Source organism: Rhinolophus ferrumequinum, chromosome 11 (genome assembly GCF_004115265.2).
Source record: "Rhinolophus ferrumequinum isolate MPI-CBG mRhiFer1 chromosome 11, mRhiFer1_v1.p, whole genome shotgun sequence".
NCBI classification, from domain to species: Eukaryota; Metazoa; Chordata; class Mammalia; order Chiroptera; family Rhinolophidae; genus Rhinolophus; species Rhinolophus ferrumequinum.
Genome location: NC_046294.1, coordinates 22,743,604 through 22,768,495, shown reverse-complemented (window position 1 = coordinate 22,768,495; position 24,892 = coordinate 22,743,604). Strand labels below are relative to the sequence as shown.

Sequence of the window (24,892 nt, the reverse complement as noted above, 5' to 3'; positions counted from 1 at the left end):
TTTTGCTCCAAAAGATGCATTAGAGCTGATGGTCCAGCTAAGTCTTATTTTCGGGGAAACACTTTAATACAGGAGTCCCTTCCCTGGTCACTTCAATGTGAGATGGCTGTAGGTGACACATGGCATCCACAGCCCATGCTTCTGTTCTTTCTGCTGCCTTATTGTCCTGAGCAGAGATGGCAAAAAATAATTCCAAAACTGGTGTCCACTGCTAAGCCTTTAATCAAATTAGGATTTGGTAACCAGAAAGAGGCAGTCAGTTAAAAATGTGAGTGATGTTTCACAAATCTAAAAAAAGTCACCAACCACTTTTCCTCTGAACTTTGAGCATTCCCTTTAGTGACTGGTGAGCAGGCCGAGCACCCAAAATAACCAAACGAAAATCATCATAAATATGAATAAAACATGCATCTTAAAATGGTATGTGGATATTTAAAAGGCATTATAAGGTTCATTTGCCTAAAATGTCTGGTTTTAAAAGATGGGAGAGAATAGAGACTCCCTTTTATTATCGTGTGTGTTTCTTTCACATATTTCCTCTTCCTTCCCATGGCTTTCTTCTCATGGGAATGGCTAAAGAGGTCCCACGGCCCTTGAGACTCCTTTGTAACCATGACTGAGCATTCCCTAGTCCCCCCATAAAAGAAGACTTCTTTGTTCAGTGGGGCCCTTCCTCCTTCAGCAATTTGCAAGCTCACTTCCTTTCTCTCACCAACTCCAGCCCGGACCCTGAACAAACCCCAACTTTAATCCCTGGGTCTAACTTGTTTCTAAAGGTAAAGTCCTCTGTTTTGTATAAAGCCCCCAGGGCGGGATACTTGCTCCAACCCCCCAGCTACATGCAGCGGTGGTGTGTCCTGGTTTGATCCCAATGTCACACTTAAGTCCTGAGATCTATGCTGTACTTTTGAACATGCCCTCAGCCAGGTGTGGAGGGATCAGAGACACATCAGTTGGCTCTCCTTGTTGCTCAGGCATCACTGAGATCCGCCACAGTGCACTGTCCATACCCTTGGATGGTGGGCGTGCAGACACAGCAGCCAGAGCCTGCGGAAGCGAAAGGCCACTTTCCAAACATATGAACGTGTAAACAAGTAATTTAACTCTCCTGATTAAAAACAAAAATTTCTTAACTTCAGTCAAAGGAACCTGGACCTTCTGGTCTGTAGAAAATGACTGAGAGACTCGGCAGAAAAAGCCAGAACAGGCCCAGTGGGCCGATCCCTTCTTCTTTGCCCTGGAAAGTTCATTCTACTTTCTCACCTTCCGTTCCTCTTTTTCCATTGGAAGATCACTGTTCCACCAGCCAGGAATGGGATGGAATTCCAGGAAAATCCAAACCTATAGATTCCGTTCTAGTTAGTGGAAGTGGTCAGGGCCACATGGCCCTGGGGCTTGGAGAGGCACAATGCTGAGTCCCATTTCTGTTGCACCCTTAAGTGTCTGAGCATAACCTGCTCTCTGTGGTGAGAGAGGATATGGCTGCAAGGTATGTGGCCTTGAAAAAGACATTTCTCTTTGGGAGGTAGGTATGGAGAGTGCACCGCCCCTGAAGACCACTGTTGTCCAGGGGAGCCAGTGCACCCCGTGTGGTAAGCGTGGGCTGTGGCCTGTCATTACTCAAAGGATCCCAGAGAGCCAGGAGGAGGTGAGCCCTCACAGGGGCCGGCAAGAGTCCTCTCTGCTAATGCTCTCTGGCTGTGCCATTTACGGTCATTAACTCCGATTTTAGGAACACCCCACGGTGAACAATTATGGGCTGTCTTGGAGAAGGGCGGGCCGCGGGGATCCAAGGACAACACCGGTTCCCTGTGGGCAGCCATGGGTGTCTCCAAACAGCGGTGGTGGTTTGCCTGGTGGAGAAGGGAAGGAGGAGCTCTTTATCTGAGCCAGCGCCAGGAATGAGTGAATCTCTCAGGAGACCTCCTGTCAAAAGTTGAGGATTATTTTTACTCTGAAGACGTGAGAATAGTGATTCTTAGGCTTACCTTCTTAAGTAACCATTATGTCCTCTAGCTGTTCCCCTATCTAAGACAAAGACTGTATATTCACAACCCACTCCTATGTGAGAGGCTCTGGAGAATTAAGGGACAGGGAAGCTAAGGGAAGCTCTGCTTTCCCCACTTCACAGCTCCATCGAGACTTCCCGAGGGAGTGGCATCTGCCAGAAACCGCAGAAGAGCCATTATATACAGAGTAGAGGCCCAAGATGAAGGGAAGAACACAGGTAGAGCGGACAACATGTCTTCTAAAGCTCACATGCTGGGCAGGAAGAGGAAAAGCTCAGAATACGCCTGAGCCACAGTCTTTGACTTTAGGTGGAAGAACCTCGTTTTCTTCTTTCTCCTAGTCTTTAAAACTCACAGAGCATATTATGATATATGATGGATAGATTTATGGTCGAGAAGCCAATGGCGGAGCAAGGACCAAAACCCATATCTCTCAACCTGCTTTGCCTGTGGGCCTCAGCATAATGAGGGGGCTGGGCCAAACATTCCAGAACATTCTGAGTCCACAGTAACGACAAGCAGAAACATCTATTATCCTTAACATGACATAGAAGCCTATTCAGCATTCATTTCCAACTGCCATATGCATTGACAACTCCCACTTTTGAAGGGGATAGAACAAAAACAAGGTGTGAGTTTGGCCAAGGAAACACAGCACAAACTTGAAGTGCTATCCATGGTGAATAGTCCATCCCAAAGGATATTAACCCTACCACAACTCCATGGTCTGTTAAGTAAAGCCTGCTCAAATAGAGATTTGGGGTCCACAATTTATAAGGTAATAAAAAGCAATGCCGCTGCCTATCTGTCTCAGAGGAGTGATGTGAGTTACCTAATCTTAAGAGAGCTAAATAAAGGTAGTCTTACTCTAAGCACAGAAGCTTAGCCTCCTGCTCAGCTCCACGGGGCTGTGAAACACGTGAGATGAGACTGTCTTGCATTTTAGAGAGAGCCCATTCAGAACCTCCTGAACGGGAAGGAAGGATACCACACACGTCCTACAGAGCCTTCCCACGCCTGGGTCACTACCCAGTTTGAGGAAGAGACTTCATTTGGGAAGAGTTGATTTGCATCAGCCTGCAAGTTACAAAATAAAAATTTTCAGTTCAATTTGTTCCTACCAGCCTGGAAAGAACAACCCCATCCACATGGACCTTTAGCATGTCCTTACTAAAGATGACACGTAAGATATGAAGAGCCAACACAGGGGGAAAAACAATTTTTTTTAACCAAGTTTAGGAGAAAGACATTTCTTAGCCTAAACCTGGCTTGGGTTTTAGCCAGGAATTAAAGTTAACCCCAGAGCCGTTCTGTATTACAACTACAATTAATAGACACTGCAGTGAGGTACACTGAAAAAGACAACTGCATTGTTCCTTCCAACCTCCTGCCCCCCTGAGGCTGCACAATTGGGAAATATGTCTCAAAATGATAAATATGTAACCATTTGACCCAGTGATTTCATTTCTAGCAATCTACTCTAAGGAAGTAGTGAGACAGGTTTGCATAGGTGTATATATACAAAGATGGTTGTAATAGCGAAAAATTAGAAACAAGCTAAATATCTGGCAATAGGAGATCGGTTTTAAAAGTTATGATACACTCACAAAATAAAACCATAGCCACTAAACAAAGTTATAGATTTACTTATTAACAGATGTTCATAACACATTGCCAGGTCAAAAACATTATAATTTTGTATAAAAAGCATTTTATAGGAAAAATTAGTTTATAGGAGAATCTGGAGGTTATGCTTCCATTTTTATTAAAAATGCATTGACAAGTATATATGCATAAGTTCAAAATGACATATACCAATGTTAAAGATATTTATCTCTGGTTAGGGAGATAATAGGTGTTATGGTTTTTTTTTTTTTTAATCTTGTTTGTGTCTAACCAGTATGGATTTTCATGTAAAATGAATACCTTTGTTATAAAATAAACTCCCACCCTTCCAGAATGGTGCCTTCCAGACAGGTGCTTACTCCTGTCACAAATCATATAATACATCCCTGAAATTGATCAGAGTCCCATGAAAATTTAACAGAAATAACATTAAAAAAGAAAAAGAAACACACTCTTTCTAACTATTTGACTTCCCTTAAAATAATCATATATAAATCTTTCAGTGCCCAGCTGTACATTATTCTTTATGTTTTATTTGGAAGTTAGAAGCACTCTTATCAACAGCACACATAGGTTCCCTTTATCCCATAGACCAGCTCACCTGGTAAAGCTCTACATCCGGTCACAAGTTCCTGGCCATCTCCAATGGGACTACTAATCAAACACCCACTGAGATGCTTTAAGGTGGTTTAAGCGTTGGAAACATTGACCCACAATTGTTGGGGTTGATGGGGATAACTTCACAGAGAGGAAATCAGAGGTCCTCGTCATTAGAGGAAACAACACGCATCTAGTCCACTCCCTCCTTCCCAGGCTTGGCTGCCCTCCATGGTGCCCCTCCCTGGTGGCCATCTGACCCACGTCTGAATACCTCTTCTGCCCTCCCTCCCTCAGCCCAGCACCTCCTGAAACAATCTGTCTTTTCTTTACACGGTTCCAGAACAGATGAATGAGCTTGAGCAGGACCCTTCTTGCTTGGGGAGACCTTGATGTTATAGGGTGGGGACATAATAAAAACAAATATTTGGTCTTTGTCCCTGGTTCCTGGAAGGCACACAGTTCCCAAAACCCTTGTCCTCTCCGGAGTGACAAGTATTTTTTGTAAGTTAATGAGATGACTGGTGGCTGGGGGCACTGACCCTTGATTGCTTCAGGATGAGGACTGTCACCAAAAAAATCAAGGCATGATTAGAGAGTCGGAACTTTCAGCCCCACCCCTTGACCTCTGGGGAGCGGAGAGGAGCTAGACATTGAGTGAAAAAGCCATGGCCAGTGATTTAATCTCGCCTATGTAAAGAAACCTCCACAGAACCCCCTAAACGATGGCTTTGGGAGCTTCTGGGTTGGTGAACACAACAAGGTGCTGGGAGGGTGGTGCCCAGAGAGGGCACCATGCCTCTGCCCTCAATACTTTTCCTGATGCATCGCTTCCATTGGGTTGTTCCTGAGTTGTACCCTTTCTAATAAACCGGGAAACGTAAGTAACGTGTTTCCCTGAGTTCTGTGAGTTCTTCTAGTGAATTAGGAAACCCAAGGAGGGAACTGTGGGAACCCCCTGAATGTACAGCCTGTCAGTCAGAAGTACAACTGGCAACTAAAGTGGGGGTAGTCTCGTGGGACTGAGCCCTTAACTTACGGTATCTGACTCTAATTCCAGGTAGACAGTGTTAGAATTGAATTGAATTGTAGGACACCCAAGTGGTGTCAAAGAATTGCAGATATAGTGGGGAAAAAACATCATGCATTTCAAGCAAGAAATGCAGTGAGTAAAAATAATTCAAGGGTTAAAAGAACCTAAGAGAAAAATCTCCTAACAAACCTTTGCTCCTACAACTGGTAAGATCAAAGAAGCCTGGGACCTACTTTCTAATCTTATCACCTGTGGCTCTATGAGAAAGAATTGGCAAACATGCCTGTGGGTACACACCAAGTGTTAGCAACTTAATTGGCAAGGTCAGGAGACTACTGGATAACCCAATCTGAGTTCAGCAGGCTGAAAGTAATACAGTCATGCTATTCCAAGAAGAACGACAGTTACCTTTACAGGGTGTTCTCCATGTCCCAGGTACTGTGCTGAGCACTTCACATAGTCCTGCCTTCATCTTTTCCAAAACCCTATCAGGTGGGTGATATTGTCCGTTTTATTTACTAAATAAACTGAGTCTCAGAGAGGCTAATTAACTGACTGAAGTTATACTGCTAGTAAGTGATGGAACGGGAAATTTTGCTTAGGTTTTTCTGAATATAAAACACATTCTTTTAACCGCTCTGCAACCCTGGCTCCCAGAAGCTATTTTATGCAAAGCATCTCATTATTGGAATATTCTAGTGCACTGCAAGAGATCAGATAGTCTCAAGGTTATCATCTTTATCATGTTCACTGTCACCATTAATATTATTTCATACAGGCCTACAAATGTGTGGCTTCCCTGAAGGGCTAGCCACATGATTTGTGGAGCACAGTGCAAAATGAAAACACAAGGCCCCTTGTTATTAAGAATTTCAAGATGGCGACTGCAGAACATTAAACTAAGGACAGGGCACTTCTGAGCCAGAGCCCTGAAGCTGGCCCTGGTTCCCTGTGTTCCCACATTTATACTCAAATAATCTAAGATTCTCTTGAAGGAGGAATCAGAAATTCTTGTGGTACGGAACTCATCCAGGGAGCTTTTTAACTGCTTTCATTTATTTATTTGACAAATACCCTGTGAATATATGAGACATTCAAAGGTTAATTTAAAATTCCCCCTAACTAGACTCGAAAGACACGGCTGTGTGGAATTGTGATTTCCCTGCTCCTTGAAAACACAGAACTATCTTTATCGCAGCAGCTTAGCTCAAAGGTGAAGAGGAAAGCCCTCTTTAGACAAACATATGGACACATGGAGAAGTCTCTGACTCCTGTGGGACTTACAGCCGCCTCCCAAGGGAGCGTGCCTGTAACAAAAACATAGCATTTTTCACGCCTCTTTTAATTTGGTTGCCTGTTTCCAACTAGATGGGAGCACAGGCTAGACTTCTAGGGTGGCTGGTTAGACATCTTGTAAAGAGGGGTATCTGTTTTCATGCTTCCATTCTTATGTTGTTTACTCTGAGGCCTTTTTAACCCTTCCAAAATGTACTTTTCAATCCCCACGCGTCTTTTTCTCTCTCTTCAAAGGCCTCTCTCTTTTTCTTCCCCATCATTGCCCTTTCACCTTAAAAAGTCTATCAATAAACCAGAGAAAATCAGGTTGGACATACCCGAGCTCTGGAACCAGCAAATCTTGTTCGAGCCCCGTTGAAGACTCTCAAGCAGAAGCCAGGAGGATGAGGACGGGGAGCCAGGACCAAGGTGGAAAATGGCAACTGCTGTCAACTCTCTACCTCAGCCGGATTGTCCCAGGTATAGCCTTGGGCTCCAGAGAACTCTGGTCCCCTCGTTGACTTAGTAACTCCAGGTTACTTGGAATGGAAATAATCAATTGGGTCGAGATCCCCGTCTTAAAAAACAAGGCAACAGCTTTAGTTGGCCTAGGAAAGAGGCAATTCGCCCTCTGGCTCCTGCTTCAGAAGAGCAGGAAAATCACCATTGCCCTGCTGCCAGGACTGTGAGACTCTACAGTGCCCCCTTCTGGAAAAACAGGTTTGGTCTTCCTGATTGCTGAACAAATTAGGGGTGGATTGTGTGTGTGAAGAACTGGAGTTTACTTTCCTGGAAACGCATTGAGAGTCTTCCAAGGGAGAGAGAAAGCAATTAAAGTAAAAACATGATCTGTGTATGCTTGGTTCCTCCAACTAACAATGACTTCTATCTGAAGATATCAGAGGAAACTAGAAAACACAGTTTCTCTACTTGGATTCTACTTTCACCTGAAAAACAGCAGTTTGAATGTCCTGGCTCTGAATCTAGGAGGAATCTAGCGTCTGCCGTAAGGATGATGAGGGTGGTTTCAGCTTCAGACCTACCATAAGGCTCAGGAAGGGGGTTCCACAAACTGGCCCTTCATCCAATCACAGTGTTCTCACTGAGAGTCAACAAAGAAGACACTGGGCAGAGTTTTTATTCTCTTGTCCCACCAGGACACAACAAATACCCCTCAACATGTCCTGCCACCAGAAAACTCCAGAAAAGAACCTCATTTCAGGAAATATAGAAATACAGAACATTTTTATTTAGGTTATCACAAAACACTCATACCAACTACAAGATTTATTATTTCTAGGTCCATGGCTCTTTTTTCTTTTCTTTTTTGCTTTTCAATTACAATTGACATTCAATATTATTTTATATTAGTTTCAGGTGTATAGCATAGCGCTTAGATATTTATGTGACTTACAAAGTGATCTCTCTGATAAGTCGTGCAACCACATGACATCATGCATTTTTATTACAATATTATTGACTATATTCCCTACGCTGTGCTTTACATCCCCGTGACCATTTTGTAATTGCCAATTTGTACTTCTTAATCCCTTCACCTTTTCCACCCAACCCCCCGAAACCCCCTCCCATTTGGTAAACCATCAGTTTGTCCTCTGTATCCATGAGTTTGTTTCTGTTTTGTTTATTCATTTATTTTGTTTTTTAAATTCCACATGTAAATGAAATTATATGGTGTTTGTCTTTTTCTGTCTATCTTTTTTCACTTATCATAATACCCTCTAGGTCCATCATGTTGCTGCAAATGGTAAGATTTCATTCTTTTTTATGGCATGGCTCTTTTTTCTGATCACAATAGGAACCCAGAGAAGAGAATTCTATTGAGAATGATTAAATACATTCAGAATCTCTTCAAAAGTTAAAAAAAAGCATCAATTTGACAACAATGCTTTCAGTTTCTGTGCACTGTCTTTTTTCGAAGTCAGTTTTACAAGCAGCTGAACTGTTGAGCCTTGGATTTTATTCATTGATGCAATTTAAATATCATCTCTGATTTAAGAAATCCTTCTTTGTATTTGAATATCAAGTTCATGCTAGCTTCTCCTTGCTTTCCTTCACAAGGAACAAGGAAAATAAATAGAATGATATCATTATGAGAGGCAGACAGTCCTGGAAAAGATGGGGGTGGGAGGTGGAGGATGGGGAGTGGGCTCAAAAAGTCTCATCTGATTAAACTTCATTGCATTTTAAAATACCAGCAGCTCTAGAGTCTGTAATCTTCCCCTGACAGCAGCCTGGAACATGACTGGCTAGGACAAATACATTTTCGGTTTCACAAGATGAACTGCTGTCCAACTAATTATTCTTGTAACCTGCCTGAAGCCCATCAGCCTTTCGCGGTCAGAAGGCTGGTTAGTGATTCCTGCGCAGGAAAGTTCAACTGACCACCGGCACCCTAAAAAGAGGATGTATTCCAACAAAGCACAGGACATGATTTCTCAACTTTGGCCCTGTTAAAACCATCCCCTTCTGCTCTCTATGCCCTTGCATGTCTCTTTCCCAAGGTAGACAATTCCACGAACATGCATTGTGATAATAACAAGTTGGGACACAAAGAAATTAATGTAGTCCTGATCCTCAGAGATACCAGCTTCGTGAGCAGACAGACAAGAAAGCACTTAGCACACTGTTATAAGGAAGTACTGTAAGGCAGGTCTGAACAAAGTGTAATGGGGACAAACTTCCTGGACGAGGCCCAGCTCAAATGTCACCTCTTGTGGGAGCCTTCTCTATGTCCCCAGGCTGAGGAAGATGAGTGTTCGATCAAGAAATACCTATTGGGTGCCCGGTGTTAGGGTCTAGTGTTAGGGTGTAGGGGGGACGTCATGATGAACCAGCCCTCAGCGTGCTTACATCCCTGATGGAGGGAGATATCAACAAGAGGATAAATAAATAAAATACTTAAAAACTGTAATTGATGCCATGAAAGAAGAAAACAAGAGGATTAGATAGGATTAAGGAGACCTATTTCTGGTGGAGAGATGAGAGACCTCTCTGGGAAATAGCGTTTCAGCTGAGAACTAAAGGGTGTTCTAGGATAAGAGGATGCGAGCTGTCTGAAGAATGGCAGTGCGTGGAGGGTAAAAAGTGGTCCAGACGAAGGGAATGAGATAGGCCCGAAGGTGGGCAAGACCATGGGGTATCTAAGGAATTGAAAGTTAGGAGGCTACATGGCTGCCAGTAGAGCAATGACAATTGACTGGGTTGACACGATGGCCATAACAATGGAAAGGCCAGACTTAAGGGACATTTTGGAGATTGGATAAACTGACAAAGCTTGTGGGTTGGGCTGATGCAAGAGAAAAAAACCGGAGTAATACCTACATTTCTGTCTCTGAATGTCTAGATGGATGGTAATGCCACTTACTGAGATGAGAGATACTTGCAAGGAAGTAGGGATGAGTCTGCTGGGGAAAAAACAGCAAGAGTTCCACTGTACCCATGGTGATTTTGAGATGTCAATATGTCATACACATGGAGAGGGCAATTAGGTGGTAGGACATATGAATCTGGAACTTGGAGAAAAGAGCTGAGACAGAAATACACATTTGGGAGTTATCAGTATACATGTGGTATATAAATAAATGCCCAGGGAGTGATCCAAAGAGAATGCAGAGGCAAAAGGAAGTGTCACAAGCTAGATGAGCGTGCAAACGAAGCGTTAGAGGGAGAAAGAGAAGCATTCCAACTAGAAGACTCAGAAAAGGCTTGTGGAAGATAGATTCCCACCCTTCACCCCGATCAAAAAAACAGCAACCACTACTAAAATCTATCCAACTCTAGCTGGCTGACTAATGAAGCTACAGAAGGAGTTGGTGGCCCATCTGTCACTCTACAGATCACCCTGGTGGACTGCGTGGATCTTGCAGGTGACTTTTTTCTCCCTCACTGTTCTGAGTTGTCCTTCCCTATGCTATGGGATCAAACAGGAAGACTGGAGGAAGCTTTGGCCAAGTACTCACAGAGCCGCCCTGCCCCGCCATGCCCCGACCTGCCCTGCAGGAACCTCCAAAGCAAGCAATGGTTCTAATTCTTTCATCAGCTTCTTCCACAAAGAGTATTCAAGACCTCACCATGAATCGCGGAAGCTTTCCTTAGCATATGGACATGCTTACATCACACCCACCCTAAAACTAAAACAAACAAGCCAAAATGTAAATCTGCTCTCCCTGTATCTACTTTCATATTCCCATCCTCCCCTGGATTCCCACTCTGGGAAAAAAAAAAAAAAATTACATTTATTTTCTCTCCACCCGTTCTCAACCCACACCAGCATGGTGACAGCAGCCACCACTTAGCTCTCCAGGCTCTGGCATACACCTGTGATGGCCTTGAAATCGATTAATCCAATGACCACTTTTTACATTATTTAACTTTTCTACAGCATGCGGCACTGTCACCCACTCCTGACTCCCCTCCTTACTTCTCAGCATCCTGTGCACCCTGAAGCACTTCCTTCTGTCCATCCACAGACACTAAAGCTCCTGAGGTTTCTTCCCTCAGCCCCCAATTTTTCCTAGCTTCATGATCTGTCTGGGTGATCTCATTTACTTCTATGATCATAAATACCACTTCGTAAAGGCCCCAGGCTCTCATGTACCTGGTATTTAAATGCTCAGTGACCATCTCTACCTGATATCTCACCAAAAAATTCTAACCCAGTATGCTAAACCAAATTCATTACCTTCTCTTTCAAAATTGCCATCTGTCTCCTGAATTCCTTTTCTGCACTCTTCCCCACCTCCATTTACTTAGGCCAGAATCCAAGAGATAGCTTTATGCCACCCTCCTTCTCACCCACTATATGTATTTGGTCACTGAGTTCTTCTAAATATCCTTGGAATCTGGTAATGCATATACTGATATAGTCCTATGCCCTAATTTGGGCTATTATCTCCCACCTGAATCACTGCTGCCACCTAAGTCATAACTGGTCTTATCCACCACCACCCCCAATTCATATTCCAATACCCAACATTTTTATAATAACAAAGACTTGGAGATACCCTAAATTCTTGTCAGTCAGGGACTGGTTAAATCAATTATTATATGGACTATTATCCGACACATATAACACATGTATATATAAATAGAGGTATTAATTGAAAAGCAAGTTGTAGAATTGTCTGTATAGGATGATATAATTTGCACATTAAGAATAGGATGTTTACATGGGAATAGAAAAATGCCTCAAAGGATAAACCAAAAACATGAGCATTTCTAGAGAATGGGATTGGGGTGGGGGGCAGTCTTTTATTTCTTTATGCCATTCTTTAATATTTAGTTGGGTTTTGGGGGGTTTGGTCTTTTAATAATGCCATGTTTTTTGTTATGAGAAAGTAAGCACTGATCCAAAAAACAAAAAGTTAAAATTTTGTGTTAAAAATAATTTATTTCACAGTGGATAGCGAGTCCTTCATACTCCTTTACTTGGCTGATAGTTACATTCTATGTGCAAAATGCATTTTCTAAATGTAGATTGAATACAACCAGTGTCATCTTTACCCAAATACCGGAAACATGCACAGTATCTTATCTGCCATAGTAAATAACAAATTTGTAACTTAAAAACAGGTAAGAAAAGGAAGGAAAGGCGAGTTTCAATGTTGGCTTGCTTTACCTTCTATATTAAGCTGCTGTGCTAATAAAAACACAAACACATTGATCATCAATGTCTTGGTCTCAGAAAGAAAAGTCAACTACTGTGAGAAAATACACACAGAGGTACAATCAACGAGGACTTGGGTTATGTACAAATGTGTTCTTTCATCTCTGAACATAGCTTGATATTTCTCGAGGGAATAGAGCAGAAAAATGTCAACACATGAGGTTGACAGAACACATGACTTCTTGAATCAACAGAACAATGCAGTGGATATTCCAGAAAGGGGTTATCCAGTTCGCCGCCCACCCTTTCCCAAGGTAAGAACGCCATGGGAAATAACGTTGGTAGGAATATCGAAAGAGCTGCTGTGAACACTGGGGAAATCAACAGCAGCTATGCTCTGCTTCCCAAATATATTTATCGGGTACTTCTTCTGGCCCCTTCCATTAATTCAAGTTGATTTCCCTTTCTAAGTCAGAAATTTCAGATAACCATCTTCCCGCTGGACTATATGCCTTTGAAAGGTCTGGAGTGACGAGAGGGGCTTCTGTCACTTGTCCTTGGGGACTGTGTGGGTCACAGCTAAAACTGAGGAAGGTGATGCCTCCGAATTCTCCCCATCCTTGCCCACCAGAATCCACTTCCCCCTCCCTTCTCTCCTATCACCCATTCCTTTTAAGGTATAGTATTTTATTGCAGATGATAGCTGTAGAGGCCTGGATATTCAGCTTGACAGCAACCACACCTATTATTTTATTATCTCTCAGACATTTGAATTTGGAGTCAATAATAGATGCTGTGGCATGCTGCCCAGACCCCATCTCCCCACCATAGGGACTGAGGCATTCATTCCCCCAGATGCCGGGAGTATGGATAAATGCACAGCACTGACCAACGAGGCCTCCCACCAAAGCCTTGCCCTGTACTCACCCAGGGCCATGCCCACTGCCCGAGCACAGCCCGCATCCAGGGGCTGGTCGAGGAAGTGGTAGAAAGGCCAGACCTCGCTCCTCAATTCTGGACCCTTCTAAAGAGCCATTCCTGTACCACAGCTTCCTGTGACGTGGGCTGACTGTTCCATTTCTCCCTCTTCCCACTCTGCTTCCTTCTCTCTTCCACCGGGATTAACGCTGAGAGCTCCCCTCAATCAGCTTCCTGCACACATCTCCATCTCAGTGTTTCCCAGGACCAGCCACCAACAATGCCTCAAACCCACTGTACCCTGTCTGTGTCATGAAAAGAATCTAAATTTGAATATCCTCAGACTAATATAAGAGATAAGCTCCTACAAATGATTAGTCCTTCACTGGAAATGGTAGCAATTAATCATGATCGAAAAATCAATGATCCCATCAGCACTTCTCTTCTGTGATGATTGTACTAATGTCTGCTGATGGATGACTTTGAATCCCAGAAAAACACTAGGGGAATAGATCCAGTCTATGATTCCATTACTCTCTATTCTTAGAAATTAGTCCCATATTTATTTTTGACACTTTTTCTAGACCATATGCTGTGTCTAAATATAAAAAATAACTGAACCGATCCCTTGGGGAACCATTAGTCCCTTCAGAGTGTCTGAGATGAGTGTTGTCAGCTGATATCCATCCATGTCACCCCTAGACAAGTTTATCTAATTGTGCTTTGTTCATGTTGACTTCCATCCACTCTCCTAACAAAGCCGGTTATCAGATCACAACTGTCCTTTTAAGTAAAGACTTAGATAAAAACAAAAATACAGTTTGGTCTGCAGCAGTTGGCTTTTGCCTGACACTTGATAGAGAAGAATGCTTTTCTTGTCTTATCTGTTTTCTTTTACCTTATCTTCCTTCCTGCACTGCAACTGCTTCTATTTGAAATTCTCTGCTTTTATGCTAGGCTGGGGTCTGACCATGTTCTCACTTGCCTAAACATCCACCTTTTTTTTTTGTTTGTTTGTTTTGATGGCATTTTCTTTTGAATATCACATCTCCACTTAAAGGTAAGTTAACTTCTTTCTACAATCATTGCTGTCTTTGTGCATGCCTCTTAAATTCTTTATCATCTCTTTTTGCAGGGAAACTTGGCTATCTTGCTTCCTTCGATCACCAAAATGATGGGAGACACCCACTGGAACCAAAACAAAGAAACAAATAAACAAAGGGAGAGCTTGTGAAATTTCAAGGAAATGTGAATTAATAGCACAATGTGGATAATATAAAACGCAGTAGAATTAGATGACAAAAAAAGCAAGGCCCCCAATAACAGCATGAAATCAAAATTTCTTGAAGCTTCAGTTTCTGCATCTATAAAATAAGCATATTTCATTGAAGGTTTCCAAGGATTTAATGAAATCAAATATGTATAGTCACACAGACTTGGAATAACTCAAGTGAATGGTTCTATTTATATTTGTTTATGGTGTTATCTCTGAACACTGTTGATACATGACAATCATCTGATGAATACCAAATGATATATTTGATGGAGACACTTTTTTTTAATCAAAAGACAATGGAATGCTCCGGGAACTGGGATTCTCTAAGGGCTCAGGGCTTTCCAAAGGGAGTCAAACCACCAGTCTGGACAAAGGGCTGACATACACTGCCACCTATTGGGTGATCAGCAAACTGGGCCACTCTTAAAAACTCATACACAAATGCACCTGAAAGATGAATGCCTCAGTTTAAAAGGCAGCCCTCCTCATCATTTTTGCATGTGTTGCAAAAAAAACCAACAACAACAACATCAGCCCCGATCCTAAAGGGGGAGAGCTAATAGATGTTTTAGGAAAATGGGTCACAGCCCTGAACAGCCACACTTGAAAATCACCTAAGAAAGGATAAATTCCAGGGCCCGCTAAATGGCCAGCTCCACTTGCCACTAAGAATTGCATGCCCAAAGTTCTATATTCCAAAGCATGGGACCCATGTCGTGCCCTGGGCTGTTTCAAAGTACCGCCTCTGGATAGGGCACTACTACTGGCCGGACAACGAATAATTACAAGAGAACGCTTCATTAACAACCCAGAGCAAAGGTCCAGGAAATAACGCGAAGGTAGTGGTTAGGAGCCTAAAAAGAAAAAGTAGCTGGAATTACCTTTCATGGCACAGAAATGGGACTTTGAAGAATTCCTCCAATCCACAGCCACGGGGCAGTGGCAAACCCTATGAGGATGAAGCCAGACCTCTCATTTTCTCAATGGCTGCCATAAAGAAGTTAGGCTTCCGGCAGGTTCCATGAGCGAGTGGTCTCAGAAAAGACTATGCCCAACCTGGAAGGCACATGCCCTGTCTTGGGGGCAGCCCCTCCTCAGCTCCAGCTGACCCTGGACCTGTGGAACTAAGCAGTGTGACCGGCCTAGTGATTAGGGGCATGAGCCCTAGGGCCAGGCTGCCTGGGTTTAAGGTCTGGCTTTGCCACTCACTGGCTATGAAATCTTGGGCAAGTTACTTAATCTTTCTGTGCCTCAGTTTCCATGCCTGTAAAATGGGAATGATAATAGACCGTGTGTATCACACTGTTGTGGGGGTTAAATTAATTAATACATGTTAAATGTTTAAAACAATGCTGGGCTGTAATCACTCAGTAAATCGTACCAAGACCAAAGGGCAGGTCCTTTGTCAGCAGATGCGTCAATTTTTGAGAGAAGCCAGAATCAGGATTTTTCTTTTTATGGGTGAAATATTTTTAAACATAAGCAAATAATTCAAACATTTTCAAAATTCTGTGTGAGCCAAAACATACATGTTTGTGGGCCACATCCAGTCCACAAGCATCCAATGCCTCATGTCTAATGCTATGGGAAGAGCAAAGCTTGGGAGGCAAACACGTCTCAGACACACCTCCAACTCTGCCACCAGCTCTGTGATCCACACAGCACAGAGGCTGGGAACCTGGAATGGCAAGAGCACGTGACGGAAAGTCCCGTGCCAGATGACAAACAGCGAGTGACAGATGGCCCTCTTGACCAAATGTAACAGAAAAAAGTATTCTCGGCAATTTAAATGAAGCCTCTCATATACAAGGGTGTGTGGGTGTGGGGAAAATTGTCTCTCTCCTTGTCCCCAGGGACTTCATTTCAAGGTCTTTAACATGTACCATCGTCTATCCTATAGGGAGACAGGATTGACAGATCAAGTCCAGCCGCCAAAATGGAGTTCATTCCCTTCATTCCATTTTTAAAGGACTGTCCTTGCTCAATGAGCCTATAATCCAAAGCAGCTGCCGAGATTGCCAAAAACACCAGACGGAAGTTCAGCAGACAGACACCCATCACATCTGCTCATCTAAGTGAGAAATTCGATAAAAACATAAATGGAAGATAAGTAAATACATATCAACATCATTGAAAAACAAAAGTTAAAAAAACAACAACAACAGAGGACTATTCTTTGCAGAAGCGTACAGATCTATCCTTTTCTTCATTCTCCTTTAATACAGCTGGCCCATTGTCTTTTCTGCCATTGTTTGAAGCCAACCAGACAGATTTATAACGAGAGGCTAGTCCTTTTCTATCCTACTGACAAATCTGCAGCCCATCTGCCTCCAATCAATGATGGAGCACGTGGAGATGGAGCAGAGAGATATTTTTAAACAGTCCTTTAATTAATTTATTCCAAAGGCTTGCTGCTGGGTATGTTGAGGGGTGAGGGGCCAGCAGAGGGAGGAGAGAGCAAGGACAGGATCGTGGTAAGTAAAGAGATTTGCCTTCATCTGGATTCTGAAACCCTTGCTATGAAACATCCTGCTTGCCCCCAACAAGCTGTTAAGGGCACGGAAGAGAAATCTGCAAGCAAGGCGGAGTATAGCATTTGTTAGATTTTTCAGACTTCCAGGACACAAGTACTTGCAAAGCACACGAAAATGCTATCTTGAGAATGACTTTTCTGTCTCCTCTTGCTGAGGAGATTTTAAATTATCGGTATCTTATCTGCTTAAAATAATTGTATCAGGTGACCGAAAAGAAGAGTAGATTCAGCTGATTCTGAGGCAAGCCAGTCCCATGGGGATCAAAATCAGTTTGTAAAACAATTTAGTTTACGTTGAAAAGGGTGGGAAACCAGACACTGGGCATTGTGTGCTATAGCCATAGAGGGAGGGGAGATTTTCACTGAAATCAGCCTGTGTTGTGCTCCAAACTGTGAAAAGGTTTTGCAAACCTGGATCTGTAGGATTTACGGCTTGCTGACCTGGAAATCTCACACTTTACCGTTAAATACTGCTTGTTCATGTAGCCGAAACACCACCTCTTTTCCTTGTCTGAAAATTCCCTTCAATCTGACCAAAGGAGACAGCACCTTACTCGTGTTGCATAAAAGAGGATCAGAAGTGGCCATTGAGACTGATGCACAGACCTGTGTTGGTTTTTAACATCCTGGCTTTTCTACTTCACAAGCTTCATTTGGATTCAGAAATTATTTCTTCAGAATTAAGCTTTCAATCACTCACAAGAGGCTGTCTTAGTCAATATGAAATGGCTTTCTCATATTCCACTAATAGCTATTTTACCCAAGGAGGCTGATTTTTATATTCTTGAAAATGAGAAAATGAGAAATGAAAACTGCAGCCAACCCTGAGGCATGCAATATGCTAACCCCTCTGGAGCCCATCCCCCATATCTTCCACTCCCTTTGCAATAAGCCCACCCCATCAGCTCTTCCTCCAACTAACCTAAACCTCATTCCCGGGAGGAGGGAGAAGGCAATCATTATGTTTTGCTTTTGTTTGCTTGAAATAATAAATCCAGAGATCTCCTTTGCCAGGGTTTTTCTCTTGTCAGCAGTTTTCTGTTTCACTTGCTTTCTAAGTCAGACTGAAACCCAAGCCATCATGCTTGGCTTACACCCTGACCCCTTGCTCCTGGGAGCTGATCAGAAGACAGGTCGCCCTGGGTCCCTGACATACATGGTGACCTAGCCATCTCCCACTCCCAAAAACATATTTCTAAAACGCCTGCCTCTACAGCGTCTGGGCACTCCACTATATAACGCGGTCAATAATGAACACGAGCCTATCTGCCACCAACCACCTATAATCTCTTTCCAGTTTGGGTCAGGGACCTACATCCATAATTCTAGCCATGTCAACAGATTCAGAGAAAAAGAATGCTCAACTATCAAATTAGACCTTGATTTGCAAGAAAATACCTCTCAGGGCCTGGCAACTACCAGAGTCCAGCACCTACTGGATGCTAATAATCACAATTCCATATAATCAGAAGCGTCAAATACCACATTGTGTTTGAATATGCTTTGCAAAGACCAAATGCACAGGCTGATATTAAGTATATAGTCCAAAAGGCATTTTGCAGGGTGTGTGTGCATGCCGAAGTTTTGAGAGAAAGCCGGTAATTTTCTGTACCAGACATGCCTCGTATAGTCTTCAGTGATAACCAATATTTCCAGATGATAACCTCAAAGTTCAGCCAAGTCCTGGAATCTTCCTGGAAAGATGACATTACATTCTATGACATTTATTCTTAAAGCCCATTTGCATTGTACTACCTACTTCACAGTTATTGAAAAAAATCAAATGTGATGTTGTACACAAATGAGCTTTGAAAGTGGAGTGCTAAACACATGTAAGATGTCACTATTCCCTCTAATAATTCTTTGAAAATTGGTAATCGACATATGTTGTTGACTGTAAGTATATTACCAGATAATTACCATACTATCCCATTCCCAAAACATTCTGGGTCAAACAGAGTTGAACTGAAAATACATACATTGAAAGCACGTAATAACTCCATTGCCATGTTTGCTTCCTTCTTAGCAATGCATGTTTCAAGAAAACAATTTCTACATTATAAGGAGGCAGCGGCGAACAAAGGAGACCAGCCTGAGACTTCTCCGTAAACTTCCCTTTATGACATAGATTAACCCAAGACATCAGAAGAGGAAAGAGAACCTCACCAAACCATAGGAACAATTTGCTAATCAAAGTCCTTGACAGGAGCCAGCCTTCTAAAAGCCAGCCCCCAGACCCTTAATGTCTTTGTACCCCCTCAGAGAGCCTGGCATGTGAGGTCTACCCAACAATTACTCAGTGACTGCAACAGAAGAAGAGATGGAAGATAGGAAGTGAAGAAGTAAAGACCAGGGTTTCTGAGAATGTCACCTGCCTATCAGTTACCACTCTGAAATGATAAAGGGTCATGGGTCTTTCTACATTTATTTCCCAGCCTTTTTCTCAACTCCTTCATCTCCTAAATTCAAGTTCCCTTGCCTAATCTTTTCTTAATTATCCACAGTGCACTAATACGGTAGTAATTGAATGTGAGTCTTTTAAAAATACTGAAAATCGCTTCTGCTCTATATTTAATGTCAAATCATTTGGCGACTCTCATTTAGGACAAAGGTGAGATAAACACACTTAATTTGGGGGTTGCTTAACCTCTCTCTTCACTATCTGGTCATCAAAATAAGGAGTGAGTTCGATGCAGGATTTGACAGACTGCCATCATCCCTGTCTTTCACAGATGTTTTCTCACCCAGCCTTTACAAGCAGGACTAAATCTAGATGGGCCCTGAAGGCAACCAGAAATGCCTTAATATCTTTTCTAATATGAAAGGCTGTTTAATTACACGGGGAAGGCACTGAGGTTGAGCCATATGGGCTCTTATATTCAATTCTAGAGCTCTGTTTTAGCACAACATACCATACTCCTTGTAAACATTGTCTTTCTGGAGCATCTTTTTGGAGAAATAATAATCAAAAAGGTCCACATTGCTGAATTGTTAGGATGAAAAAAGAGAAGAAATATGCTGCCACAAGATGCCAGACCCGTTTGAAAGGACTCCAGAAAGGGGCAGAAAAAGGATGGATTCTTCTCCTAAACACAGAGAGACGGTTTTAGAAATATCACCCCTTGGTTGGAAGTTGGAATCTAGAGAGATCTGATTTTGGAGCCAGTTCTTCACTCCCACTTAGGCGACTCATCGCCCCCAAACAAGCCATGGAGTTGGTCAAATTTTTAAAGAGAAACTATGGAAAGTGCCAGCATCAAGGGCTCTATCCTGCCCAGGGATGCTGCTGATATTCTTTCCACATAACACGGATCCAGTGATTGCTTGCAAGTGTTTAGTGCAATTTTGTGAATTAACCACAGGGCTGAGCTTCCTAACTAGTCCATTTATTCCTACTCGGGCCCCACTGAGCTGGAAAAGTTTCCTGGGAGATCCTGGTCCAGGGACGTCGTTCTGGACCTTTCCTTTGAGGTGTGACTCTTGGGGGCGGAAGGGATCCTTTTGCCCCTTACAGCCCCATCGCCCTCTTGCTAAAGACAGCTGTCCTTATTTATCGCTGAGAACAGTGTCCGTCCGACTGCAGCCTCTGGAGGCAGGAGAGGATTCCACAGCCCCGGGAAGAATGGGGAAGCCAACGCTTCCCCGCTGGAGTCTGGGGACTCCTGTGCCTGCCCAAAAGCACTTATTTTCCCGCCTCTTCCCGGGAAGCACCCAAATCTCTTCCACTCTTCCTTAGAGCTGGCCAGGGAGATTCCGCTATCCAGGGACAAGGAGCGTTCAGAGCAAGCAGGGCATCTACTCAGCGACTCTGCAAATCTGAGATTCAAGGCCGCGCGCGCTAGTCCTCGCCCCGCCCCGCCCCGCCCGGGTCCTGGCTCATTCATCCCAGCGGGTCCCCACCTTGCAGCCGGCGCGGCGCTCCAAGCGCTGCTTTCCGGGCAATGTCTGCAGCTCACACCGTGCCCAATCCCTTATTGTTTTTTACATCTCAAAAGTAACCTCAAGAGAATTTTTTCGCCACACTTTTCCACCCGCATTGTACCCTTTTAATAAAATAAAACAATCCTCCATCTCTCGCATCTTTAAAGGGTTAAGCGGCAAGCTTCGCGAAAGAAAATCCATCCCCTCGCCACCATCCCGTCCCCAGCCATCACTCCGCCACCGTCTCCGAAACCCGGCGCCGCTGTCTCTCTGTCCCCATCCCGGCTAGGGGGCCACCACCCCGCGCGCGCCCCCCGCTTTCCTGCGTGTACAGAGCAAAGCCCCCTCACCCATCCGTGGATGCCATGGTCTGGGGAACGCCCCCTCCTCTTCGGCACAATCCGGCAGCAGCGGGCGAGGGAGTGAGCAGGCGCGGGGGTGAGCACGCGAGTGAGGCCGAGCGTGGTATTTAAGGGGGAGCTTCTCCCCGCCCTTTCACCCCCCCGTTGGGTAAGCCCTTTAGCGTAACGGGCGCAGGAGGCTCCTGCTGGCGCTAAGCCGCGGCTCTGCTCTCCTCCGCGCGGTTCAGCGCTCCCTTCCGCTCCACTCGCTAGCGCGTGGCGGGGAGCTCTGGGGGCGAGGAGGGTGGCTTCCCGGAGAGAGCGCCGCCCCCGGTGCTGCGGGGGCTCGCAGGAGAGGTGCGCCGCCGCCGCCGCCACCTGTATTTGTTGCGGGGCTCGCAGGTGCTGCGAGTAGCGGAGCGCGGGCGCGGAGGGTGGTGGCAGGGGCGGCACGAAGAGTGTGTGCGAGCGTGCGCGTGTATGCGGGTGTGTGTTCGCGGGGGAGGTGGGGGAGGCCGCTGCGCCCTGGCTTGGAGCCGGCCCCGGAGGGATTGCAAGGTTTAGTCCCGCGGGAGCTGGGGATTTGCAGGCGATCCCTCTCTATTTTCGTCGAAAGCTGACATCACCCGCGCTGCTGCCTCTAGAGGCTCCTTTAACTGTCGCCCCCTCACCCCACCCCCCGAATCTGGAAACGCAGTCCCTTCCTCAGTCATCCCTCCTCCCACCCAGCCTCTCTCCATAAATTAGCCAAATAAGAAAAGAGGCCCGGCGGGTCGCCCGGGAAGGCCCGGGCAGCCGGTGGCAGGAGCCCAGGATTTTAGTAGTCGCTATTGTTTCCCCTCAAGCCCTCGTGGCCCCGGGTCACCCCGCGCGGGGCGAAGCGCAGGCTCTGGCGGGGAGACTTGGGATGCCACTGGGTCCCCGCCTCACTCCTTGGCACACTTGCGCCGGCTCACACTCCCAAGATCACCCTCACACGGCAGCACACCGACCCCCACCCTCCCACGTCCCGGTACTGGGCCCGGAGGAACACAAGTGACGGAAGTACGCGGGTGGCGTGGCCGAAATGCAGCCCAGCTGCCCGCCCTCCCCCGCCGGCCCGAATAAATCTCTGGTCTTCAATTATTCATCAGAATTAATATTAATGCAGTTCCCTTGGGGCGGCGGGAGGGGTGCTGGAAGCCCGTAGTTTTTTTAAGCCAAGGGATAGCTGCCTCCGGGGCGCTGGCGGGCAAGGCGCTGGAGAGGTGGCCCAGGTTAGTGGAAGGGGACCCGTCACCACCTATTCGCTCCGCTCCCAATCGTCTTCTAAGCCCCGGGGGCGGCGGGCCGAGCCAGAGTGGGCTCTGGCAGGGCGGAGGCCAAACCTTCCCTGCGGCTTTGCATAATAATGACAAGATCTGTGAAGATTTTATTATCTTAGGGACATAGCAGACACCTACTACAGCTCCCTCACCTGCGGACTTTGAGACCGAGGGGGAGGGAAACCGTCACTTTCCCCGCCTGAGAAAGGGGATCAAAAACAAAATAAAGGAACAAACAAAAGAGAAACAGACTCACAGATAGAGAACAAACAGATGGTTGCCAGAGGGGAGGTGGGTGGAAAAGGTGAAGGGATTAAGAAATACAAATTAGTCGTTACAAAATAGTCATAGGGATGTAAAGTACAGCATAGGGAATATAGTCAATAATGTTGCAACAACTATGTATAACGTCAGGTGGGTACTGGACTAATCTGGGGGATCACTGCATAAATTACATAAATGTCTAACCACTACCTGAAATAAACATAAAATAATATTGAATATTACCTATAACTGAAAAAATAAGTAATTTAAAAAATGCTTTACAGAGCTGCGGTGAGAATTAAACAGGCTCACGCTGTTGAGAGAGATTGTGGTGCAAGCCGGTTGCTTGGAGCCTGCTGGGCTCCTCCAGGTGGGGTCTCAGAACTGGTGGTGTCTTCCCAGGAGGAGGCACTCGTTAGTCCCAGCGTTGTACCTGGTCAGAAGATGGAATGCGTCTGGCCATGTCGCAACTGGAGGAGATCCTCCTGGGGACAGTGCCTGGGGAATTGGAGTCCCAGCAGGACAGCTTAGTGGTTAAATGCCAGGCGCTAGTATCTGAGGGCTTGAGTTCTTCACCACCTTCCATGGGAGTTATCTGGTGCACATTCCTCAACTTCTTTTCCTCCCCTCTGCAAATGGGAATGACAGCCTCACCCTTGCAGTGCTAGGGGAACAAAATGAAATGTAAAAGACATGCAAAGCTCTTAAACTAGAGTTTGGAACCCAGGAAACCCTCACAAAATGTTCAGTTAAATCTCAGGGTCCTTGGAGGATTGTTTCTTGAGCACAATATCCAAGGATGAGTAGGCAGATGAGAGAAATAACAGGAAAAAGAGAAAAGAAATAAATGGAAGTTAACCGTCTGCTCAACTCCTCCCTTCACTTCCCTTTCCAAACTCTGAGTCCAAACATCTTCCCCCATTTCTCCCCTTTCTTCTCCTCTCTCTTTCCTGTCTGCCCTGTTAGGTTAGCTGGATCTATATCTTATTCATCCTAGGATTCTCACAACCCCTCAAGTTTTGCATTTTCTTTCTTAAAATTTACTTATTAAATTAATATATAAATCTGTATTAAATGTACATAATCTGCTACATGGATTTAAAAACAATAATTTGAAGGAGGAAAGAACATATGAGGACATGGCAGGAACGTGGTCGGTCGTCTATAACCCAAGGAGGCCAGAGGAGAAACCAAACCTGCTGACACCTTGATCTTGGACTTCCAGCCTCCAGAATGTGGAGAAAATAAAATTTCATTGTTGAAGCAAAAAAAAAAAAAAAGAAAAATAAAAGAATAATAATCATCTGTAGATGAAAAACTACTTCCTTGCACCTTGGTGTTAGGCTTGACCCTGCCTTCTCTTTGGTCCTACCAAGGGTAGGTATATGACTTTTAAGTGCATTTTCTCTTTACAGTTAGGGATTTGACTTCCCCTTCTGCTGAGGTGGCAGCTGAACAAAGCCACGGATATCTTTCCCAGGCCTAGATATTAGTGATCCTAGCAGTGCTAGCACAACCCCCTTTAAGATGATTATGACGGAACTCTTCATCACAATCCTATCCAAACACAGGCTCAGGGGCACCAATCAGTAGAACTCATTGCCAAGGGCAAAGCACCTGGTAGTAGAGAAACACAGGCAAGTAAAAGGAAAGAGAAAAAGGAATGGAGTTGTTTGCACTTTTTAAATCATCCAATTAAAAAATATTCTTAGGGCATTATGCTAAGTGGGATAAGTCAAATACTGTATGACATCATTTAGATGTGCAATCTGAAAAAGCTGAGCTCATAAAAACAGAGTAGAATGGTGGTTACTAGGGGCAGGGGGTGGGGAAATTGGGAAGATGGTATTTAAGGGTACAAACTTGTAACGGCCTAGTGCTTATGGACAACAATAATGTAGTATAAACTTCAAAGTTGTTAAGAAACTAGATATTAATTGCTCCCTCCACAAAAAAGAAATGATAATTATGTAACATGATAGAGGTGTTAGCTAAAGCTATGGTGGTGATCATTTTGTACTATATAATTGTATCAAACCGACACATTGGATACCTCAAATGTATACAATGTCGTATGTCAATTATATCTCAATAAAAATAAATTTTAAAAAAATCACTCAATTATGTTTTCAGTGTTCAGGACCTAAGAGAATTCAGGTGAATCATCCA

At 44.4% G+C, this 24,892-nt stretch overlaps 1 protein-coding gene across 1 annotated transcript in view; it reads right to left on the bottom strand.

The window, feature by feature from the left end:
- SLC1A2 (solute carrier family 1 member 2) overlaps window positions 1-21,776 on the bottom strand; it is a 141,102-nt gene extending 119,326 nt beyond the window's left edge. Inside the window, exon 1 of the mRNA XM_033121693.1 lies at window positions 21,165-21,776. Coding sequence (XP_032977584.1) covers window positions 21,165-21,181 — 17 coding nt within the window. The 5' untranslated portion in view covers window positions 21,182-21,776. The remainder of the gene's footprint in view (window positions 1-21,164) is intronic.
- Between the last annotated feature and the right edge of the window lie 3,116 nt (window positions 21,777-24,892).